Source organism: Schistocerca gregaria, chromosome 1 (genome assembly GCF_023897955.1).
Source record: "Schistocerca gregaria isolate iqSchGreg1 chromosome 1, iqSchGreg1.2, whole genome shotgun sequence".
NCBI lineage: Eukaryota > Metazoa > Arthropoda > Insecta > Orthoptera > Acrididae > Schistocerca > Schistocerca gregaria.
Window position 1 is genome coordinate 839,036,204 of NC_064920.1, and position 26,528 is coordinate 839,062,731.

At 39.7% G+C, this 26,528-nt stretch overlaps 1 protein-coding gene across 2 annotated transcripts in view; it reads left to right on the forward strand.

Moving 5' to 3' along the window:
* The window catches only part of LOC126272344 (mRNA export factor Gle1), a 121,598-nt gene that overhangs the window by 61,332 nt on the left and 33,738 nt on the right, over positions 1–26,528 (forward strand). For both annotated transcript variants that reach the window (XM_049975144.1, XM_049975153.1), the window contains exon 8: positions 7,091–7,276. In XM_049975144.1, coding sequence (XP_049831101.1) covers positions 7,091–7,276 — 186 coding nt within the window. The remainder of the gene's footprint in view (positions 1–7,090; positions 7,277–26,528) is intronic.

The following is a 26,528-nucleotide window of genomic DNA, read 5'->3' on the forward strand; positions in this document are numbered from 1 at the left end:
CGTAAGTATCCAACGATTAGAAGGCAGCAAATAGAAACTCTTAATGTGCAACACCTTTCTGTACTGTACCATGATTCTAATTTTTCTGAATATGGATGTCTCATCGATGTAATTATGCAAGTTGTTTGTGTTTGTAGTGCTACAAAATGAGTGAACAAAGTAAGAACTCGGTGGTTACTAACGTCTAACATCAACAAACTTCAGATCTAAAGCCTCCTAAAATATTTGTGGAATGCTGCTGGATGTCCAGTCATCCAAAAGTGTTTCAGAATGAACTCTTGAGTAAGGTTTCTGTTAAAAGATGGAATAGTTTTTTTTAATCATCTGACGTGCATCTATGCAGTTACATAGAGTTCTGAAATTGAGAAATTTTGGAGGCGACACTTGGTTTGAGTACAAGAATTAACACTGCAGCACGCTGGCAAAATTTTTATTGGGAAAGTGTCAAAACATGATTGGAAGAATTTTTTTCAGCTGTCTACACCAACTGCACCCATTGCACCAGTGTCTTATCCATGATTTAAAAATAAATAGTTCACATGTGTTGCTGTCCATGACTGAGGGAGGCTTACAACAAACTACAGACACATAATATCCAAGGAAGGTCAAAAACAACATAAAACAATTTATTTTGAATGTGATTTGGGAGGTAAAGCCAATGTGGAATCACAACACAGCCGTTTGCCAAGAACTACAGCAAAATAAGTGATTCCTAAGTTTTTGCTGAAGAAGATTCTGATTTGAAAATCTTATATTGTTATCCTGAAATAATGACGATTTCAGGAGATATAACCACATAGATGTTCTCTTTGAGATGAAGAATGTGTGGTATTTAATGTGTCACAGTGGTAAATATTTGAAAATCAAATTAACTTTGTGATGAGATGTTTGAAGAAAGAGTTGTACAGAAAACTGCCATGTATAAATGTAAATATCGTGCAACTAGGGCCTCCCATCAAGTAGACAGTTTGCCGGGTGCAAGTCTTTCGATTTGATGCCATTTTGGCGACGCGTGTCGATGGGGGTGAGATGATTATGATGATGATGATGATGATGATTATGATGATGATGATGATTATGATGATGATGATTATGATGATATGATGATTTGATGATGATTTGATGATGATGATGATGATTTGATGATGATGATGATGATTATGATGATGATTATGATGATGATGATTATGATGATGATGATTATGATGATATGATGATTTGATGATGATGATTTGATGATGATGATGATGATTTGATGATGATGATGATGATTTGATGATGATTTGATGATGATTTGATGATGATTTGATGATGATTTGATGATGATTTGATGATGATTTGATGATGATTTGATGATGATGATGGTGATTTGATGATGATGATTTGATGATGATGATTTGACAACGATGATGATGATGATGATGATTAGGACAACACAACAGCAAGTCCCTGAGCGGAGAAAATCTCCGACCCAGCCGGGAATCGAATCCGGGCCCTTAGGATTAACATTCTGTCGTGCTGACTAGTCAGCTACCGGGGGTGGACACCGTCCTGTATAAAACAAATGTACCTTTTGTAGCCTATGAATTAAAAAATTGAAGCAATAACTGTCATTGGGTTTCAAATTTGTTGATTATTCATAACTCCTTTTATTAACAGATGATGAATAAATGAATAATGCTCAGCTAAATATTTTTATTTGTTACACACACTCACTCTGCAGGCACATGCAGACCATTCGGATAGGCCACTCACTTGCAGAGCTCTACCAAGCACTAATTGGTACAAATGTGTCATTTTCTATGATATCAGATGCTTATCGTCACCAACTGAAAAAGATTATGTTCTGAGATTCAGTGGCCATTCCATTGAAAGGTTTAAATGGAAGACACAGCTACCTACCAGGATCCTGTTTCGTGGGACTATAATTGGAGTCACGAACCATGGCGGTCAAGTTTAGGCAAGTTCTGCGCATCTACATCAAGTGTTCTCCGACAACAAGTGAGTGTTCAGTAGTGTTCTGAGCAGTGTTAATGTTGTATGATATGTGAGCATTATACGTGATCATAGTGAGTTATTTAGTGAATTTTTTTTTCCATTTGGTGCAAGTTGTCATGGCTGATAGTGGTGGTGAGTGACCGATTTTACACAAGCAAGCGAGAGACATAATTTGCAGGAAATACACTTTCATCAGGTGCAAAGCACATGCATGTGCGTACCAAAACTGTTGCTTGGAACTGGTAGCAATGGTATCCCCGTACTTGTCTTGACCAGTGTGAACTGCCATCATTCATGGATCGGACTATCACTGGTAACAACAGAAAACAACCTTCTGAATTTGGCATAAAATGTTGTCAATTTATCAGAATGCAGCCTTAATGTTATCGTCAGACAGGCTATTTGCAAGCATCACTAGCAGCCAGTGACTGTGAAAGATACTAATTGAGGTAGTTAATGCAACAAGTTGCTATCTAAAGTTATCTGCCATTGAAGATGCACTTATCCCACTGTTATCAACATGTTCTAATCAACAGTCTGATGCTCAGTTAATCTACACTCATGGAAATGGAAAAAAGAACACATTGACACCGGTGTGTCAGACCCACCATACTTGCTCCGGACACTGCGAGAGGGCTGTACAAGCAATGATCACACGCACAGCACAGCGGACACACCAGGAACCGCAGTGTTGGCCGTCGAATGGCGCTAGCTGCGCAGCATTTGTGCACCGCCGCCGTCAGTGTCAGCCAGTTTGCCGTGGCATACGGAGCTCCATCGCAGTCTTTAACACTGGTAGCATGCCGCGACAGCGTGGACGTGAACCATATGTGCAGTTGACGGACTTTGAGCGAGGGCGTATAGTGGGCATGCGGGAGGCCGGGTGGACGTACCGCCGAATTGCCCAACACGTGGGGCGTGAGGTCTCCACAGTACATCGATGTTGTCGCCAGTGGTCGGCGGAAGGTGCACGTGCCCGTCGACCTGGGACCGGACCGCAGTGACGCACGGATGCACGCCAAGACCGTAGGATCCTACGCAGTGCCATAGGGGACCGCACCGCCACTTCCCAGCAAATTAGGGACACTGTTGCTCCTGGGGTATCGGCGAGGACCATTCGCAACCGTCTCCATGAAGGTGGGCTACGGTCCCACACACCGTTAGGCTGTCTTCCATTCACGCCCCAACATCGTGCAGCCCGCCTCCAGTGGTGTCGCGACAGGCGTGAATGGAGGGACGAATGGAGACGTATCGTCTTCAGCGATGAGAGTCGCTTCTGCCTAGGTGCCAATGATGGTCGTATGCGTGTTTGGCGCCGTGCAGGTGAGCGCCACAATCAGGACTGCATACGGCCGAGGCACACAGGGCCAACACCCGGCATCATGGTGTGGGGAGCGATCTCCTACACTGGCCGTACACCTCTGGTGATTGTCGAGGGGACACTGAATAGTGCACGGTACATCCAAACCGTCATCGAACCCATCGTTCTACCATTCCTAGACCGGCAAGGGAACTTGCTGTTCCAACAGGACAATGCACGTCCGCATGTATCCCGTGCCACCCAACGTGCTCTAAAAGGTGTAAGTCAACTACCCTAGCCAGCAAGATCTCCGGATCTGTCCCCCATTGAGCATGTTTGGGACTGGATGAAGCATCGTCTCACGCGGTCTGCATGTCCAGCACGAACGCTGGTCCAACTGAGGCGCCAGGTGGAAATGGCATGGCAAGCCGTTCCACAGGACTACATCCAGCATCTCTACGATCGTCTCCATGGGAGAATAGCAGCCTGCATTGCTGCGAAAGGTGGATATACACTGTACTAGTGCCGACATTGTGCATACTCTGTTGCCTATGTCTATGTGCCTGTGGTTCTGTCAGTGTGATCATGTGATGTATCTGACCCCAGGAATGTGTCAATAGTGTTTCCCCTTCCTGGGACCATGAATTCACGGTGTTCTTATTTCAATTTCCACGAGTGTATAAACTGTAGTAGAGTGCAAAGAGATCTCTTGCAGAAAAAGGGATAGGCCAGCAAATATCATGTTATCTTATATGGGCAATGAGAGATCTGTCACCAGTTGTCAAGAACACTTGCAACTATTTTGTAAGGGTATGTGAATACTGCAGATAACCAATGCTGGAAGGGCAGCTGAGTGCCTTCAATGGAGAATCTTGCTATGCTAGCATTGCCAGCTATGCACTGGAGGAACCTACTATCCATCTGCCTATAAGTCCCAGCATGACTGAGGAAAAATATTGACGAGTGCTGTAAGTAAATTCTTGGATGCCTTCAAGTCTGGACCAGCAACAAGGAAGATCGGCTAACACATACTTATGAACAATGTTGATCATTCACCCAGTAGTGATACATGGTGTCCTAGCTGGACGATGGATATTTCAGAAGGAAGATGATGATGTCAGACGATGACTTTCAGCAGTCAGTGTCTGTAGCCTTTCCAAAGGAGAAAAATGGAACATGAAATTTCTATGTTGTTTGCCAGTGCCTGAAGAAAATCACTGAAAAGAATGTGAAGCCATTGTCATGAACTGATGAAACGTTGGACTCTGAGAAGGGACCAAAATATTTCTTCATTGTGAATATGTGGACTGGTATCTGGGAGATCGATGTTGATGAAACTGATTAGTAAAAGACTTTTTTCATAAAACGTTGTAACTTCTATGAGTGCAAAGTTATGCTGTTTTGTCTGTGCAATGCTCCTGCCACCTTCAAACACATGATACTAATGGATATTGCGGCTGAACAAAGGGAGAAACCAGTATTACTGAAGTGCATAGAAACCTTAGAGGAAAGAAGAAGCCATTAAAGTAGAATTCAGGTTAGTAGATAAACATTATATAAAAGGAATGAAGATGCAAGGGGTCATAAATGACTGCACATCATTACAGCTCATTTACAACTAGCCCTGTTGAAGTACGTTTAAGACACTGATGTGTCAGATCAAAGCTTCAGGACATTTGGAATTTTCAAAGACCCTTGATAAAATCAGAATCTAGATTGTCCAGATCTCTGCCAATTTGTCAGACATTATATAAGCCACTGTAGGGAACATCAGTGATGAAAGTATGTGTCTCTATTACCCTCACGGTAGCTGTAGCAATTCCTCCAGCAGGTGCTCCATTTCACCAGACTCCTGGAGAGGTTCCATAAGTCAATAAATGGATTATATTTAAAGAATAGCATTATAGAATCACTTAAGCTGTTGCAATAAAATAATAATATTTATTTACAGACAAGTAGTTTTGTTCTATTGACAATGTCCAAGACACAAAGATATACATAAAAATGCATGAGAAACATTACAAAGCAAAAAATTGCAGTGAACTATTCTGTATAACAAATACTCGTAGGTCAATACTAGATAGAGTTTAAGGAAGACTCCTTGGCTTCAAATACATAATTGTTCTTAGCTGCAGCTTCTGAATGAAATAGTTAAAAATAATTCTGCATAATGACATTAAAATATATTGTATTCATGTTTGGTTGTTACACCTCCAGAGTACTCTCAAAGTCTGAGAAGAATTACTCTTTGATTAAATAAGATAGACTAGCAGTTGCTTGGGCAATCAGTAAGTTTCAACCCATTTTATATGGCAGACCATTACCTTGAATATGTGTCAAACTGATACATTATGTTACAGGTTTTTGATCAGTCCCTAGTGAAACACTCAGCAGTCCATTATAATGTTAACTATCCTGCCTGGCTGATTCTGTACTACAAACTTAAAACTAAATCAGCTGTTGCTTCTTTTCATTATGAGTACAGTGATATTGTTTACAGGTTAACATATCCAAAGTCGTGTAGCTAACTGATAATATCTCGGAGGTACTTAACTTAAAACATCTATGTTATGGATGATGTAAAAGAATACTGATAAAATAAGAGGAAATGTGTACAATGTCAAGTGTGAAACAGCCCTTCAAAGCATATTATTCTTGTGTGTTTGTATTCAGTGTGACTGCCTCATAATATATGTTTTACATAGAACAATTGAGTTTCCATGAAATCACAATATAAAGCTTTGGTATTTCATTTATGTAGTACCAAACTGCCAAGATTATATCACATTTTCAAGAATTATCTAAGCTAAAAACATGTTACATATTGGCAGCCTAGTTAAGAGCATTTGGATATTGCACAGTTTCATAAAAATTTGTACAGTCTAAAGCAATCCACGTTAATTGAAATCACAGTCTAAAACATAGCGATTTTAATATACAATCTTTTTATCTTTGTGCACCACAATGACTTTACTTAGCACTGATTAACATGTTATATACTAACAGCAGAGCTGTCCCTGCTAACTTTGTATACTCAATAAAAGTGCTTTTAGTGTTAAGTGTTAGTTGTTGTTGACAGCCCTGGTGCACTGAGTTGTGGATTCTACATGAGAATATATTGGTTCAGTTATCTATATAAAACTGAAAACAAGTATTAATATGTTCCAGATAGGGCAGTTTGTTTAGGCCCTCTGCAGTGATCTATCCTCCAGGCTTTCTAAATCTGAGTAGGGAATGTCATGTCTGTAATGTAACTTGAATAAATATCAGGTTGTTAAAAACATATGCAGCGGTGGACACAGATACACACCATTCTGCTTAGTGTCAGATGTAACATTATTTTGAGTCAGCGTCATCAGTGTTACTGATGAGACAGTTAGAAAACCACTTTCAGCTGTGCTTTCACTTTTTCTCAGCCCCTTCAGAGATTCGTAGCAATCCTGTCATTGCGATACATATGTAAGTTCATAGAGATGAGGAAAAAACACTTGTAAATGTAACTTGAATTCTTTTAAAGTAAAGGAATTAAAATTAAGATATAAGAAAATTGAAGGGTTAAGTAACTAGTAGATATTGGGCTTCAGGCCAAAGACAGACTCTCACAGATTTTTCTTGTCTGACACAATTACTGTGTTAACCTCTATCTATTCCTTTTGTTGCATTGTCTTTTAAAAGCTATGTTCTATCTCTATTGTTCTTTTCTATTCTGTACAGTTACTAAGTAGACAGTATACATAGTTCCATCACACTGATGTGTGTGAGCTGTATTAAAATGTAATGAAATTATTTCAGAAAGCTGTGAACGTTCCTGTAAATGCCATTTCACCAATCAGTGCAGCACATATGGAAGACAAGCTGAGGAAATTGAGTGATCTCTTAAGTGGACAGGTAGTAGAAGCTGGGAGCAATCACATATCAGCCTCCATGCACCCACAGGGGATAGCTTACTGTAAGGATCTTCTTGCAAGGAAATTTGTGGTAAGTGTTTGTTTGACTTGCTATATAGTTTACGCATATTCTATTTACTAGTCATTTCATCAACTAACTGTACATATTTCCACTTTTCATCCAAATCATCTGATCAGTAAGGCATTTTAATGTCTCTGCCACACAGCTTCATCTTCCTTCCAATAAAATTTAATCTATTATCAAGAGTTCTCAAAATATATAAATCTGCAAACACACACACACACACACACACACACACACACACACACACACACACACACACACACTCTTGTATGAGCACAATTAAGTTGGAAGACACCAATAGTCAAAATGTAAAGCTGTAAAAGAGCGTATGTGTGTTCGTGTTCGCATATACGCATAGCTAGAGGAAGCATGGAGGTACCTGCTTTTACATTCCCGGAATTAACGTTTTTTCCACTGTTTATGACATTTTTTGTCACTCCATCAAATTTCCTATGTCCACAATGTTAATTTGCACCCAGTTTTGCATCAAAATATTTATAATTTTCCTGTGACATATAGTTTATGGAAGGGAAAAAAAAGAAGAAAAGCTGGCATAAAATGACGCTGGCATGATGTTGGCCATCAAATAATGTTTACAAACATTATGTGGTTTAGTTTCTTGACACGAGGGTGCTCTTCTTAGTGGGTTTAAATCGGTAAAAGTGTAAAAGTTGGAACAATTCATGCTGTATCTCCTGCCACTGCCAAACAACTCTGTATGGTTGCTGGTAGGAGTAACTAGGCTCGTACGATAAAGGTGGTATGACCAATCACAACCATTTACAAACTGTCTCTACAGCACACGCGCAGTTTTGTGATTGTTGTAATCGGCGTCCCAGCTCTGTCAAACCGTATTTAGTGTGTTTCATGTTTTGGCCACTTGTAGCACTAGTTGACACCTTCATTCAATTTATGTTGCTCAAATGTTTTTGGTTTAAACACAGTGCAAATTATGTATGTTCTCGTGCTTAGCAAAGCGTGTTTCAAGGATTTATTCTTCTTGTTAAGTGCAATATTTACGTACATATTTTTTGTGATGTTACACGAAAAAATGTGAAGTTTTCTACATAACTGAGGAAGCACAGTACCGGATAACCTCAAAAAGATGACTGCGGTTTGTGAGACACAGAACAACACGTATGCAAACACCTCACGAAATACTTGCACTAGATACCGAGAAAAATTTCTCGAAATGCACTGTGCTAAGCATGAAAAAATATGTAACTGATGCAGTGTTTCATTATTTGAATAATGAATGACAGCTTCAGGTGTTCCAAAAAAATAATGACTTATGAAATTGAGTCAAACGTTTCTGCTTCCCAATTATCAGCTCCCATTATATCAGTAGTTTTTGTTAGATAATAAACAAGTCGCTGACGTAAGTATTTTGATGCATATTAGGTGCACATACATAAAGTGTGAAAATCCAAGGGGATTTTCTATACATAACTTTTACAGCTTAAAACATTATTTCCAACATTTTACATTTTCCTGTATTTTACACCTTTTTTTTTTTTGAAGTCCTTGAAAAGTGTAAATGCGGGGTTTCATTGTGTATATGTACATACATAAAAAAAAGTTTTTACCACCTCAGTTCCGGTACCTGTAGAGAAAATTGGAGTAGAGATAAACATAAACATCATTTCTGCCCTTTTTATTGCTCATGAAAACTACACATTACATGTTGTACCACCATACAGCGAGACCTTCAGAGGTGTTGGTCCAGATTGCTGTACACACCGATGCCTCTAATATCCAGTAACATGTCCTCTTGCATTGATGCATACCTGTATTTGTAGTGGCATGCTATTCACAAGTTCATCAAGGCACTGTTGGTCCAGATTGTCTCACTCCTCAACGGTGATTCGCTGTATATCCCTCAGAGTGGTTGGTGGGTCACGTCGTCCATAAACAGCCCATTTCAATCTCCCCCAGGCATGTTCGACAGGGTTCATGTCTGGAGAACATGCTTGTTACTCTAGTCAAGCGATGTCGCTATGCCGAAGGAAGTCATTAACAAGACGTGCATGATGGGGGCACGAATTGTCGTCTATGAAGACGAATACCTCGCCAATATGCTGTGAATATGGTTGCACTATCAGTCGGAGGATGGCATTCACGTATCGTACAGCCATTACAGCTCCTTCCATGACCACCAGCGGCGTAAGTCGGCCCCACATAGTTCCACCCCAAAACAGCAGGGGACCTCAACCTTTCTGCACTCGCTGGACAATGTGTCTAAGGCTTTCAGCCTGACCGGATTGCCTCCAAACACGTCTCCGACTATTGTTTGGTTGAAGGCATATGCAACACTCATCGTTAAAGAGAATGTGAAGCCAATCCTGAGCAGTCCATTTGGCATGTTGTTGGGCCCATCTGTACCACACTGCATGGTGTTGTGGTTGCAAAGCTAGTGGCGGTGTTAGTCCGAGCCTTAATCTGTAGATAGCATTTGTTCACTACAGTAGTAGTAGCTCTTGGGCGTCCTGAGCTAGGCATGTCATAGACGGTTCCTGCCTCTTTGTATTTCCTCCATGTCCCAACAGCATTGCTTTGGTTCACTCTGAGACACTTGGACACTTCCCTTGCTGAGAGCCCTTCCTGCACAAAGTAGCAATGTGGACATGATAGAACCACGGTATTGACTGTCTAGGCATGGTTGAACCAGAGACAACATGAGCTGTGTACCTCCTTTCTGGTGGAATGACTGGAACTGATCGGCTGTCAGACCCCCTCCGTCTGATAGGAGCTGCTCACGCATGGTTGTTTACATCTTTGGGTGGGTTTAGTGATATCTCTGAACAGTCAAAGGGACTGTGTCTGTGATACAATATCCTTAGTCAACATCTGTCTTAAGGCGTTCTGGCAACCGGGGTGTTGCAAAACTTTTTTTGATGTATGTATGTTGGGTTACTTTTTGGGTATGGTGAAGATTTTGTGGCTTTGGAGATTAAAATACCAAACATTTGTATTCATTGTAGTCTCTTAATTTCAATTGAATATCTGGAGTCGTGACAATGGATTGTTTCTTGCAGAGATGTATATTGTGCAGATTGTGGCATTGTGTTCACAATACACTTTTTTTTCTGCCTGTTCTGTTCACCATAAAAACACTCTTAAAATCTGTCTGCATAATGGAAATTCCTAACTAATAAATCGACAGTTTTCCTGAACCATGATGGTTGTGGTGTAAGTTGTCGGAATTATTAATGAAAAGATTTTGGAAATATACTTTCAAACAAGTTATCAATCTCAATATAAGATTGGTAACCTGGAAATTCAGAATTGCTTCTTTGATTAGGCCTGTAATAGTTTTTGACACTTGATTTCTTCTAATATTTCACCTATTAAGTCTTATTATTTTCTCCATATCCCCCCCCCCCCTCCTCTGAAGGGCTCAGAATCTTTTGTGAGTACATACATGGTGAGCACGGAGCCCAGAGCCATTACAATACTTCTTTCTTTCATGTGCTGCAGTCTTACTCTCTGACATCTTTTCGTAGACTTCGTTTGTTGCTCAGATTTTCTGTTTACATCATTGCTTGTACATGGGACATTGATTGTGGCTTTTCCCATTTTGGTTAAATATTTTATTACACTATTTCAATTAACTCATATTTAATCCCTACAGCCAGGCGTGCACCTTTCCAAAATTATTGACAGGCATGTGGGCCGTGTGGGAAACGTTACCCAATACCCATCATAGCAGCCAGGTCATGAGGGGGCTGGACAGGTACTCGTACTTTGATAGCATCATGACTGCGTAGGGATGGCACTGCGGATACCTGAACTGTTACCTCCTTGTGCATGCCAAGGAGTAGTTGCCTATCTGTTTGGGAGGTATGATAACTCTTGGAAATGGGCTTAAAGTCATTGCTTTGGCTTTGTGATGCCCGCAGGGAGAGCCATCATTCAGGGGAGGTGGCATCATTGTAGATATCTGAAGCAGTGAAAAGATCAAAGTTATCAGTGAGTGGCTATGTGGCTTGAACAGTTTCTTCAGACAGACCTGAATGCTTCAGTGCTGATCATTATGATGCTAGAAGCTTGCCCTCCTTGCCCATATCTTAGGAGGAAAGCAAAATCAAACCAACTGGAGAGACTTAGTTCCTGGTTTGCACCTAGACTGAGGGAGGGTCATCTCTGTCTACTAGGCTATTGTTCTTTGTAGAGAATATGGAAAATGTTTTTGCTTGGCGACTCCATAGAGAGCTGTGTGCACAACGACCATATGACAAATAAAATTAGAAGGAAGGTTAGCGTTGGCCATAATTTCTATGATTTATTGACAGCAAAATCGATTTTCGATCACTTGATGATCATCTTCAGTGCTGGAAGTTAAAAATTTTCACATAGCAATCAGTGAATAAGAAAGAAAAGACCAAATATACCTCTGTATAAACCAACTGTTGGTAAGAACATACCTTTTTCGTTACAAATTAAAGCTTGGTGGCACTGGTGTCTAGCCCCTGTCACACCGAGGTCTGCTGTATAGGTGAATGTACACAGCGACTTCAGTTATTTTGATCGTTTCATAGCTTCTGTTATTGCTAATAACTCGAGACCAGTGCCTACGAGATTTAATTTATATGCTAAAGGTATGTTCTTACCAACAGTTGGTTTATACCTAGCTGTATTTGTGGTCTTTTGTTTCTTATTCACTGATCACTGCATGAAAATTTTTAACTTCCAGCACTGAAGATGATCATTATGTGATCGAAAATCAATTTTGCTGTTAATAAATCATCAAAATTATGGCCAACACTGACCTTCCTTCTAATTTTATGGAAAATGTATTTGAAAAAATATATTTTCTTCTGTCATAATTAAAGTAGCGAATCCTACCCAGTTCTGAGAATTGCTGTCCTGAAAAAATCCTTGGCGATGTGTCTGTTATCATAACACCCCATAAAAACCTGAAAATGGAACAGAGTTTGTGACGGGCATTTGAAAATCCGTGCAAAGTCCCCGAGAGATAGCACCACCGGCGCATATCGAGGTCATGTTTAGTTAGTAGCATCTTTGGAAAGAACACACACCAAGTTGCAGCAATATTGGTGTATCCCCCCCATTCATGTGAATCAAGGAAGTCGGGTGATAGTCAAAAAATGGACGAAAACGAATTTGGTGTGGAGATTAAACATTACTTTATGAAAGGCAAAATGCCTCGGGAGACTAAAGAAAAGCTTGATAAACATTACGGTGACTCTTCACCTTTGGTTAGAACAGTTTATAAGTGGTTTAAAAATTTTTGGAGTGGTCATATGGGCACAAGTGATGCTGAACGTTCTGTGGGGGTTACGACTCCAGAAATCATTGATAAAATCCATGGTATTGTGATGGATGACAGAGCAGTTAAGGTGCATGAGATTGTTAGTGCTGTAGGCATCTCGAATGAATGGGTACATAATATTTTGCATAAACATTTGAACATGAGAAAGTTGTCTGCAAGATGGGTTTCGCGATTGCTCACGCTTGACCAAAAATGGAATCGTGTGAAGTGTTGCAAGGATGGTTTGCAGCTGTTCAGGGAGAATCTGCAGGGCTCTGAGCATAGTTTTGTCACTGAGGATGAAACATGGATACATTACTGTACTCCTGAGACCAAAGAACACTCTAAAAATAGGTTACCAAGGGAGAAGTGCAATAGTATCGAAGGAAATTGACGGAGATTCGAATTGTGAAATGATTTGGGTGAAGGTCATGGTTAAAGCAGGCTCAGACATGGTAATTGGATGTCTCTATAGGCCCCCGGGCTCAGCAGCTGTTGTGGCTCAGCACCTGAAGAATAATTTGGAAAATATTTCGAGTAGATTTCCCCACCATGTTATAGTTCTGGGTGGAGATTTTAATTTGCCGGATATAGACTGGGAGACTCAAACGTTCATAACGGGTGGCAGGGACAAAGAATCAAGTGAAATATTTTTAAGTGCTTTATCTGAAAACTACCTTGAGCAGTTAAACAGAGAACCGACTCTTGGCGATAACATATTAGACCTCCTGGTGACAAACAGACCCGAACTATTTGAATCAGTTAATGCAGAACAGGGAATCAGCGATCATAAAGCGGTTACTGCATCGATGATTTCAGCCGTAAATAGAAATATTAAAAAAGGTAGGAAGATTTTTCTGTTTAGCAAAAGTGACAAAAAGCAGATTACAGAGTACCTGACGGCTCAACACAAAAGTTTTGTCTCAAGTACAGATAGTGTTGGGTATCAGTGGACAAAGTTCAAAATCATCGTACAATATGCGTTAGATGAGTATGTGCCAAGCAAGATCGTAAGAGATGGGAAAGAGCCACCGTGGTACAACAACAGAGTTAGAAAACTGCTGCGGAAGCAAAGGGTACTTCACAGCAAACATAAACATAGCCAAAGCCTTGCACACAAACAAAAATTACGCGAAGCGAAATGTAGTGTGAGGAGGGCTATGCGAGAGGCTTTCAATGAATTCAAAAGTAGAGTTCTATGTACTGACTTGGCAGAAAATCCTAAGAAATTTTGGTCCTATGTCAAAGCGGTAGGTGGATCAAAACAAAATGTCCAGACACTCTGTGACCAAAATGGTATTGAAACAGAGGATGACAGACTAAAGGCCGAAATACTAAATGTCTTCTTCCAAAGCTGTTTCACAGAGGAAGACTGCACTGTGCTTCCTTCTCTAGATTGTCACACAGTTGACAAAATGGTAGATATCGAAATAGACGACAGAGGGATAGAGAAACAATTAAAATCGCTCAAAAGAGGAAAAGCCGCTGATCCTGATGGGATACCAGTTCGATTTTACACAGAGTACGCGAAGGAACTTGCCCCCCTTCTTGAAGCGGTGTACCATAGGTCTCTAGAAGAGCGAAGCGTTCCAAAGGATTGGAAAAGGGCACAGGTCATCCCCGTTTTCAAGAAGGGACATCAAACAGATGTGCAGAACTATAGACATATATCTCTAACATCGATCAGTTGTAGAATTTTGGAACACGTATTATGTTCGAGTATAATGTCTTTTCTGGAGACTAGAAATCTACTCTGTAGGAATCAGCATGGGTTTCGAAAAAGACGGTCGTGTGAAACCCAGCTCGCGCTATTCGTCCACGAGACTCAGAGGGCGTTAGACATGGGTTCACAGGTAGATGCCGTGTTTCTTGACTTCCGCAAGGCGTTTGACACAGTTCCCCACAGTCGTTTAATGAACAAAGTAAGAGCATACGGACTATCAGATCAACTGTGTGATTGGATTGAGGAGTTCCTAGATAGCAGAACGGAGCATGTTATTATCAATGGAGAGAAGTCTTCCGAAGTAAGAGTGATTTCAGGTGTGCCGCAGGGGAGTGTCATAGGACCGTTGCTATTCACAATATACATAAATGACCTGGTGGATGACATCGGAAGTTCACTGAGGCTTTTTGCAGATGATGCTGTGGTGTATCGAGAGGTTGCAACAATGGAAAATTCTACTGAAATGCAGGAGGATCTGCAGCGAATTGACGCATGGTGCACGGAATGGCAATTGAATCTCAATGTAGGCAAGTGTAATGTGATGCGAATACATAGAAAGATAGGTCCCTTATCATTTAGCTACAAAATAGCAGGTGAGCAACTGGAAGCAGTTAATTCCATAAATTATCTGGGAGTACGCATTAGGAGTGATTTAAAATGGAATAAACATATAAAGTTGATCGTCGGTAAAGCAGATGCCAGACTGAGATTCATTGGAAGAATCCTAAGGAAATGCAATCCGACAAGAAAGGAAGTAGGTTACAGTACACTTGTTCGCCCACTGCTTGAATACTGCTCAGCAGTGTGGGATCCACTCCAGATAGGGTTGATAGAAGAGATAGAGAAGATCCAACGGAGAGCAGCGCGCTTCGTTACAGGATCATTTAGTAATCGCAAAAGCGTTACGGAGATGATAGATAAACTCCAGTGGAAGACTCTGCAGGAGAGACGCTCAGTAGCTCGGTACGGGCTTTTGTTAAAGTTTCGAGAACATACCTTCACCGAAGAGTCAAGCAGTATATTGCTCCCTCCTACATATATCTTGCAAAGAGACCATGAGGATAAAATCAGAGAGATTAGTGCCCACACAGAAGCATATCGACAATCCTTCTTTCCACGTACAATACGAGACTGGAATAGAAGGGAGAACCGATAGAGGTAATCAGGGTACCCTCCGCCACACACCGTCAGGTGGCTTGCGGAGTATTGATGTAGATGTAGATGTAGATGTAGATGTAGAACCTGCCCCAAAAAAAAGGAGAAGACCATTCCTTCGGTCGGAAAGGTTATGGCGACTGTCTTTGGGGATTTGCAAGGGATAATCCTCATCGACTACCTGGAAAAGGGTAAAACTATTACAGGTGCATATTATGCATCGTTATTGGACCATTTGAAAACCAAGCTGCAATAAAAATACCAGTGATTGATCCACAAAAAAGTCCTTTTCCGTCATAACAATGCAACAGCACACACATCAACAGTTGTGGTCGCAAAATTGATGGAAATAGGATTCCAGCTCGTTTCACATCCCCCCCTATTCTCCAGACTTGGCTCCCTCAAACTGCTATTTGTTCCCCAATTTGAAGAAATGTCTGGCAGGACAAAGATTTTATTCAAATGAGGAGGTGATGGCAGCAACTAATAGCTATTTTGCAGACTTGGACAAATTCCTATTATTTGGAAGGCATCAACAAATTAGAACAGTGTTGGACGAAGTGTTTAAGTCTAAAAGGAGACTATGTTGAAAAATAAAAAAGGTTTACTCCAAACTCATAAGTAGTTTTTATTTTTGCACAGACTTTTCAAACGCCCCTTGTAATTCTTCACCAGGCCTTTAATGCTACAAATGGGTGTGGAATTATGACGTGCTACACAAAAGTTCCCAAAATCTGAGACTAAATATGAGCATATCATACAAGATTTTTATTCGCCACAGTCACCTTCAAAGTAGTTCCCTTGGAAGCTCTTGATAGTCTTTTTTAGTAAGTGTGTTAAGCGCCCCATTCAATTCCAATTGAATCTCCTATATTGTGTCAAATCTTCATCCCTTCAACTTTGTTTTTAACATGATGATGTTTGGTTTGTAGGACGCTCAACTGCCCGGTCATCAACACTTGTACAACGTCCCAGTTTTTACACAGTCCAATTTTTACACAATCCAATCTAGCCACTGTCACAGGTGATGGTGATGGTGATGGTGAGGACAACACAAACATCCAATCCCTGGGCAGTTTTTAACATGGGAAAGAGAAAGAAATTTCATGTGGCCAAGTTAGGTGAGTGACATATAAGGAAGAACTGCCGGTGTTGCTTTTTATCAAAAAACTGATACATGAAAGCTGTATGTGGCCTCACACTGTGGTAGTGAAGGATCCAGTCTGTCCTGTGCCACTTCTCTGAACTTTTCCTTGTTACACTTTCCGTTAGCCATCTTAGGACATCATGCTAGAATTGTCCCTTAATCATATGACAATGAGGTACAAACTCCTTGTGGATAATGCCATCAATGTCAAAAAACAGATCAATAAGGATCTGATGTTGCTCTGAACTTGATGGGATTGTTTTGACTAAGGTGAAGATGGGCTGTTCCACTGGGGTGATTGCTGCTTAGTTTCAGGTTCACATCCATAAAACCCAACTTTTGTCACCTGCAACAACATTAGGAACAAAATCTGAGTCAGCTCGAAGCAGATCACTCAGTTTCCTGCTGGCATTCTTGCAATGCTCTTTCTGATCTTCTCATATTCAGTTTCTTCCAACAAAATCCGTTGACATGTGCCATATGATGACCCCACAATGTTACACATGTCATGGATGGTTTGCCTACAATCTTTCAAAACCACGTTCTGAACAGCACTGATATTTTTTTGGTGTATCATTAGTAGATGACTGTCTTGAACATGCATCAGCATCAGCAGGACATTTGGAAGGAATGAGATGAGGTACTGGTGGAATTAAGGCTGTGAGGATGGGTCGTGAGTCATGCTTGGGTTGCTCAGTTGGTACAGCACTTGCCCGCGAAAGGCAAAGCTCCCAAGTTCGAGTCTCAGTCCGGCACACAGTTTTAATCTGCCAGGAATTTTCAGGAAGTCATATGTTTGTGTCTGGTCCAAAGTGTCATTACCAAATGCTTGCACTAACATTTTGTGCATTTCTGCGGCTTTTTTACGAAGTTAAAAACATAACTTGATAAAACAATGCTGTTCTCTCATGTTGGTCATTGCAGAGTTACCAACACAAGCAAATGTCACAATGGAAAACCGTCCAACAACAATAAACATGTCCAATCAAATTGAAGCTGCTAGGCATACTGATGCATGAAACATGTATTATGCCTTTCTAGAGGCATTTGTCTGTCCTACTGTTGTTGGTAGCATGTTTCGTGCAGAAACTCAGAGAAGAGAGGGGGTCCACTTAGAACATCAAGTATTTTGAGGCCCACCAGACAACAAAGTTGATGCTAGAGCATTTATCCTGATTTTGAAGAGGATTCTGTCACTGAAAGCCCATCCCAATGATATTGCTTTTTTCCAATATTGTGGCCAGTTCATTGGCAGTACCCAGAGTACTTAATCCCTCCATTCCTTCAGTTTCAACCTCTGGTAGTTATGCAAATAAATTAGTCTGATGTGTGTGTGTGTGTGGGGGGGGGGGGGGGGGGGCTCTCACCTGTTGTGGGTTCTGCAGTCAGGGATCTCTACTCTTCATCCAACCAGAAAAGCCAATGACACGGCTCCCATTAGGCAACCTTCTCCCTGGAAATCTGCAGACCAGCTAGCCATTATCAAAAGGAGTCGCAGACTGCGGGTCCCATGGCTTCTCACTCTTCCACAGTACCAATCCCCACACTGAATAAGCTTTGACAAGAGTCCTTCACTTGTATAATCGTTGAGAGGGGGAAAAAAGACATCTTGGGGAAGCTGCTTTTGTGATACCAGACACATTAGGTCCCCCACACGCCATTGGACTCTGAGCCTATGTTGGTCAATGTTGTTCCATCCCCAACCAGTGATAGACATGACCCTGGGGATTGACCTGCCCCACTTGATAATTTAATGGAACTTCAATGTAATTTAATGGAACTTCAGTGGTTATTGACTAGAGCCCGGATATTTTGTTATTACGTATTCATTTCCTTCACTGTGACACAAGGGAAATGTGTAAATGTTTATGTACTTGTTGCCAGAATTTTTTTTATTTGTTTCACTAATATTGCTTGTGTTCACATATTTTAACTTTATGTTCCATAAAATTATGTATTACTGCATTTTTACCCTTCTTATTAACTCTCCCGCACCTCCAGTAGATAGCTTGCTCAGAAAAAAGTCCAAATCTGATGTCCCTCAAAAGTTGAAGAAAGATGTTGAATTATCTCTAACAGTCACATTCTGGAGCAGCAGATCATAGTTAAGTGCATTTTGAGCTTGATTATGAAGAAAGTGCTTTTGCGTAATTTTCTAAAATTTGGAGTTTTGGTTCTCAAAAGCAAAGCAGATACAATAACAATACTATGTGTAACATTGTAGTAGTCCATAAAATAAGACATGGTCTGCAGTAGGCTGTAAATTTATCTTTTATTTGTTTTGCTATTAGCCAGTTTTTATGAAGACATCATTATTAAGCACCTATAAAATCCTGCCTACTACAGAAGACTGAAGTACATGACCTGTATAACAGTCTAAAAATCTTAAAAACACAATTAATGACAAAATCATAATTTCTTCATTAGGTACTGTTCATTACTACAGTATGCGGTAACAGTAAAGAATCTGAATAAGGTATAGCCATAAAATAATAGCATAGATCAGGGCTCCCCAACCTTTTCAGCTGGCGGACCCCTTCTTCAGTCGAAAATCCATGGCAGACTCATAGTTAGTCAAGAGCACAGTAACTTTAAATTTCAGAGTGAAACCCATGGGAACTGAAAGCTTCTTAATGCAAGTGCAATGTTCCCAATGACCCCCCCTCTCCCCTACCCTGAAGTATCAACAGTATTTGGTTTAGAAATGAATGAAAACAACCTGAAATTAATTATACAATTTGAATTCCCACTGTATCCAGACACTTATTTGTTGTTTTACTCCCTTTGTTCAACACACTATAGCCTGATTAAAATTACTTGGTAACTGCCATTTCACATGTTGGAGCTGCCTTCCTCCAAGGGCAATCAACATCACGTCCAAACTGTTCGCTGTTGACAAGCTGCTTCTGTTGTGTAAGAAGCATGCATATTTCATAACAGGTGTGTGTGTGTGTGTGTGTGTGTGTGTGTGTGTGTGTGTGTGTGTGTGTGTGTGTGGTTTTTCATGAAATTCGAAGAAAAATGTTCAAATGTATGTAAAGTCTATGGGACTTAATTGCTGAGGTTATCAGTCCCTATTCTTATACACTATTATCCTAAGTTTAACTTCCGCTTAGGACAAAACACATACATACGCCCGAGGAAGGACTCGAACCTCCGGCGGGAGTGGCCGCTCAATCCACGATGATATGGTGCCTTAGACTGCGCGGCCATTCCATGCGGCTGTGAAGAAAAGAGGCAGACCCATGATTCAGGATACAAACACACCACGAAAGAAGAGGCCAAGGAATTGCTGTTAAAGAACTATTGTGACATCTGTTGTGCAATGTGTGGGAATACGTTTACCCATGTGTGGGAATATGTTTACCCAGTTTACATGTGTTTCCAAATCTGGCCTTCGTAAGCCAATGTTCCAGTTCTGCTTTTGGTTGGACTGGTAAACAATTCAAAATTGATTCTGGAAATCTGCTTTTATAAAGCCGATTTCCAGTTCCACAATCGATTTTCGTGCTCCCACAATCGATTTTCGAGCCCATGTAAGCAGCTCAGAAAGTCTAGTTATTTTTACATCTTTAAGTATCTACTGAATGGCAGCTGTCAGTCCATAGCCGGCAGCAGCTAGCAGGTGGTGTTGCAACAGTATGCTGTCAGTTGGTAGCTGGCAACTGGCAGGCGGCGTGGCAACAGTTTAGCCACAGCTGACAACTTCAACTACTACGTGGACACTATATCGTGGCAGTCAGCCTCAACTGTAAACAAATTAGGAAAACAAGCAAAGAAACTCTCTTATTTCTATATAAGAAGACAATGCATTTCATAGAACATAAGACTTTTTTCCTCAAAGGAAACAATTCTGGCAGAGGTGGTTTACCTTTTACAAGGTGGCACGTGAAAACTCCTCATTTGTTTACGCTCGCAGCCAGTTGCCACAATATAGTGTCAGAGTAATAGCAAGTAATAGTAATTGAAGTATAGACAGCCCATATTTTTAACAGAGAGGATGGAATATATTATAAAGAAAAGAAATTAGGTTTAGAGATCATTTTAATTTCCATAACAAAAATATCAATGCCAACAGAATTCAATTAATAATTATTTTGTAAATAATAGAAGACAGAAACAAAATTCCTACAGAGTTATAGTTCAGGTACGTTCAGTGAGCATCTACGAAGAAAAATGCTTTCTTCTTTACTATAGATGAGTCTATAGGAATAATAATGGAATACTAATGTGATGGTTGAGGATGCTTCTTCTCACACAATTTTGATAAGTTGGATTCAATTCTTGACAACTGGAGACGGATGTCTGGTTCCACATCGAGACAGCTTCGGTACTTAGTTTTGTGGGCAGCATAGATCGAGAATCGAGATTCACACATGTATGTTGTGGCAAACAGAAGTAGTACACGTTTTGCCTTTTCAACAAGGGGAGTAGTATTTCTTGTTATCCAAACGGATCCAAAAGTGTGAGTAACTGTCAATGCAAAACTTGACTTCAAAGTAGGGTCTGTGGCAATTTCTATCAAGAACTCATATTGATTTGATGATAGAATGTTCGGCTTTTTGGATACAGTGAATGGGTTGACCACCCATTCGTATTTCTCATCTTCAGCTGGTGGGAAATAATGCTCCAACAATGACATGACGCTTCGGAGATGTCCAGGATTTGATGAAACAAATTCTTCCCAAGCGCCAATATTTTATTTTTCAAAAACTCCTTGAGAAGAGGAAAACACTCGGCCTTCCCCTCCTTGACACACTCTGCCCAGAAATTGATTTTACTCTTGAATACTCGAGCTTTGTCGATAGCAGTGACCTTTGTTTCACTTTGGTCTTGGGGTGAAATATTCATTTCGTTCATTTTTGAGAAAATATCTGGCAAATAGGCAAGTATACACTGCCAATTTTCGTCATTAATAAGGTCTGCTAATTTGGTGCTATGCTCCAAAAGGAAAGCTAAGACTTCCAATCTTAATTCGTACAACCGAGAGAGTGCAGGGTAGCAAGGATGGAGGCTACCCTCCCTGTTTTCCTTTCCCTGTTGCTTCATAACCTGGGTTGTGAGTAACTAAATCCACTTTCCCTTCTTCCCTTTCTTTCCATTCTCTCCTCCCTGATGAAGGAACATTTATTCCGAAAGCTAGGAACTTAAATTTTCGGTTGTTTTTTGTGTTTCTATCGGCTGTACTGAGCTGAGGTAAGTACTGGCCAGCCCCTCTCTCTCTTTGTTAGTAATTGTTTAACATCTTTATATGAGATTTTCCATTAAGTAGTTAAATTCTCTAAGAAGTTTATCTTTTTTAAATCTGTTTGTTCTTTAAGAACACACACTCTGACTTTGTACTGAAAACTGTATAATTTTCAGTGTCTTCAAAAATATTGATAATCCTGTCTTTATTGAGCCTATATAGAACTTCCAAAGTTTCACTATTAGTTGAGTTGCAGTTAGTTTGCTGTTGCATAAATGATGATTTATTATTTTTACTGGTAATTAGGTACTTCCTCAATCTTGTTCTGGTGATCCCGCCTATCAGACCTATGTAGGATCTGCCATAGTCACAGCAGTTAGTCTTGTAAATGTTGAATTGTTGAAGTAGGTTGAAGTATTTTTTTTAAGTTCATTGTTAGTGTGAATGCCTATCTGTATCATAGTACTGTGAAATGTTTGTGCTGTCTTACCAGATATCCATAATATGGTAATACAGCATATTTACCTTTTTTGTTCAGTTGCTCCTTAGCTAATGTGATTTGATGATCAGATATATTATTGTTGCTGTTAAGTTTTTTAATGGTATATTGTCTCAGCTCTTTTATTTCCATTATTGTTCTTGACAGCTATTTCATTCAATATTTTCAAATACTGGTTAAGTTCATTGCTATCCAGTGGAACATTAATTACTCTACTAATCATAGACTGAGAAAAGGCATTCCTAATATGAATACGGATCACATAAATTACTTTGAATGACTGTATCAGTCGCTGTTGATTTGCGGTAAACACCAACATTATGGGAACCCTCATTATTACTAATTTTCAATCTAAGAAGCTTATTGTGTGTTATTTTTCTAATTCCAGCATGATGTTAATTTTGGGATGTGTACTATTCAGTTGCATTAGCATGCAGTCTGTGTCATTTGTGATACCAGTGAATAGAAACAATGTATCGTCAACGTATTTCTTGTAGTATACTACCTTGTCAATTGTGTTTCTCTTTTTCTCAAAGAATTTATTTTCATAATTATTCCCAGACATGTCTGCTAGTGTACCCACCATACTCCCCATGGCCAAACTGTCAGTTTGAGAGTGGAGTGAATCATTGAAACGCAAATAATTAAATGAAAATATCAGCATAAAATTATCTATAATCTAATGCATTTGTTCAACTATAATTTTGCTATATTTCAGGAAATTATCCTCTATTAATTTGCCTTAGTTACTGGTACATTCTTGTAAAGATTAATAATCTCAAATGAAACAAATTTACCTGTAATGGGTATCCGGATATTTCTGATGTATTCAGCAACCTTATCCTCATGTTATACATTATAACATGGTTCGTAAGTATAATATTTCATAATCATGGCGTTGAATTTTTTGTTCTCAATAGATGCTGGACAGGCCTGATGGGATAATTTGCCTTTTGTAATTTTGATTGGGCCATTAGTTGAGGTATCTTTATGAATGAGTGATCACATCGACATCTATGTTGTTATTTTATGGTTATATTTTATTAAGAGACTATTTTTACATAGCAGCTATGACAGAATAGAACCAGTAACATGCATGGACATTCGGAATTGGTATCTGTATACATTACCTTTGATATAAATCAAAACAGCTCATTATGTTTCCAGTTTGTATGTTGATGCAACCAATGTATTACTTGACATTTGCACATGATATGTGGTTCTGCAGCAAATGGATGTTAAATTCGGCCTCAGGTAATGGTTTGTGTAGCTCTTCCGTATATTTTACTGTCTTTTTGATCATATTTGATACAGAGAATGCTGACATTGAAGTGTGCTTCTGCACATTGACTAATGAATTGATTTGCATGTAATGTGTTATGCAATTTTATGCTCAGTGTTATTGCATGTGTAAGTAATGGATGGTACCTAATGCTGAAATTACAACTTTGTCATTTATTATGTTTTTAAGATCTCTAGACTATTACACAAGTTATGTTTATCACTCTTCTGTAGTTAATGTTTTATAGATGCTTGACAATGATGCCTTAGTCAAAATTGACCAGCAGCACAACAAATAAAAGATAAATTTACAGCCTACAACAAGTAATTTTTTCTTTTGTGAAGTACATGAAGTTTGTGGACCCACAAACAAACACAATTATTGTAGTAGCCACTATTGGGTGTAGTTAAGGGCTTTCTGTGCTGCTAAGACTGGCAGTGGGACAAACAAAAGACTAGCACACCAAAGTTGGTTAACTAATATGACTTCTACCAATTCAGAAGTAGGGAGTATGTGTGCCAAGAGAAGTTCACCCAATAGTACTTCTTAAGAGTTCATGGCTTTTTGTGTTCATGAAGCTTCCTGTTACATCAAAGTTATCATTTGAATTAAGATCTTGGGTTGTGATGGACAAAACTTTATGGAAAAATTATTCTATGTCCAGCACGTATAAAACAGATTAGGTGCTGTATGAATTCCCAACTTCAGCAAAATATACATATTGATGTGCACTCAAGGAACAAAGCAGGGCATTTATCTAATAAGTAAATGTTATTAAGACAGTAAATAAAAGACTTCAAACTCCATAAATGAATTTTTTTGTGATACATGCTTTGCTAGGGTTGCTGCGAACATTCAGTGGTACAGTCTTCAAATGCCTAAATGTTGCATGTTTCTACAAAAGTATTGTGGCAACACATTCCTAGCTCAACTGAAATTAAGGAAGTGCTAAACATTTGTTATCAGGAGACTCTGAAAAGTATGCAGTGCTTGCAGTGTTCTTTCAATATGTTTATGTTTGGAGTAATTCTGGTGGTTTCTGGAAGTTCTGAAATGCTCCACCTGTAATTAAATTTTCTTCAATCCATGCCAGTGCAGTCCAGTGGCCTTTGTTATCATTGCAGTTGTGCCTGTGCTGAAATTTGAGAACTTTCACCAAATTTTCACTTTCAAGAAATGAATACAAAGTAATCCCTCACTTAATAACCTCGTATATAATGTACCAATGTATAACAAGATCTTGAGATCTTGACATTTGAATGAACGCTAGATAAGTGGCAGTTTTTACTTTTCATCTGACATCTTCTGTTCAGCTCTGATGCCATCCTGCATTGTCATGCTGCATTTTCATGATTCTTGTTTTTGCTCGGTGCTGCACTGCGCTACTCCAGATTAGGACACCAACTCGCGGGCATCACTGTCCTACCATAAAGATACACAGCATAAATCCATGTATGTGTCACAGACATACAGATGACAGAAATCCACAAAGAACTTTCTATTTCTAACAATTAAATTATTGTATGCCCTAACAGTCATGACCATACAAAATGCAAAGGAACTGTGTGTGACATGTAGCTGCTAGTAGGTTTTGATTTACATCAGAGGGAACATAAGTAATCGTGACAATCATTTGTCGACTAAGTAGACATTGGGGTACACTCTACCGGAGTTATGTGTAATGCCGTGTGCTACATAAGTAATACCACATATGGGTAACTGATGATGAAACAGTAGACATATGTTTCATTAGCACTCTCATTGTTGGAAAATTCTGAGAAGAATCCTCAATGCTATTATCGATTTTATGCATGATGTTGGAACAGACATGCTGTAGTTAATCTAAACTTGTTCTCATAATGCCTACAGGATTAATATGTAGGGGATAGTGGTATATTCCTAGAGTTACAGCTGGTTTGTGAAACTTTGTAAGTAGTTCCATTTTGTGAATGACAGTTTAAAGTGCTATAACGTGAGGAAATTTAAGAAGAAAAATTTCTTGTTGTGTATTTGAATGCCTACATGCTGAATGTGATCTATGTATGACCTGTAGATTAAAACTGAAGAAAATGCAAAAATGTGGGAATTTAAGGAGATGGGACCTGGATAAACTAAAAGAACTAGAGGTTGTACAGAGTTTCAGGGAGAGCATAAGGGAGCAATTGACAGGAATGGGGGAAAGAAACACAGTAGAAGAAGAATTGGTAGCTTTGAGGGATGAAGTAGTGAAGGCAGCAGAGGATCAAGTAGGTAAAAAGACGAGGGCTAGTAGAAATCCTTGGGTAACAGAAGAAATATTGAATTTAATTGATGAAAGGAAAAAATATAAAAATGAAGCAGGCAAAAAGGAATACAGACGTCTCAAAAATGAGATCGACAGGAAGTGCAAAATGCCTAAGTAGGGATGGCTAGAGGACAAATGGAAGGATGTAGAGGCTTATCTCACTAGGGGTAGGATAGATGCTGCCTACAGGAAAATTAGAGAGACCTTTGGAGATAAGAGAGCCACTTGCATGAACATCAAGAGCTCAGATGGAAACCCAGTTCTAAGCAAAGAAGGGAAAGTAGAAAGGTGGAAGGAGTATATAGAGGGTCTATACAAGGGCGATGTACTTGAGGACAATATTATGGAAATGGAAGAGGATGTAGATGAAGATGAAATGGGAGATACGATACTGCGTGAAGAGTGTGACACAGCACTGAAAGACCTGAGTCGAAACAAGGCCCGCGGAGTAGACAACATTCCATTGACACTACTGACGGCCTTGGGAGAGCCAGTCCTGACAAAACTCTACCATCTGGTGAGCAAGATGTATGAGACAGGCGAAATACCCTCAGACCTCAAGAAGAATATAATAATTCCAATCCCAAAGAAAGCAGGTGTTGACAGATGTGAAAATTACCGAACTATCAGTTTAATAAGTCACAGCTGCAAAATACTAACGCAAATTCTTTACAGACGAATGGAAAAACTAGTAGAAGCCGACGGGGA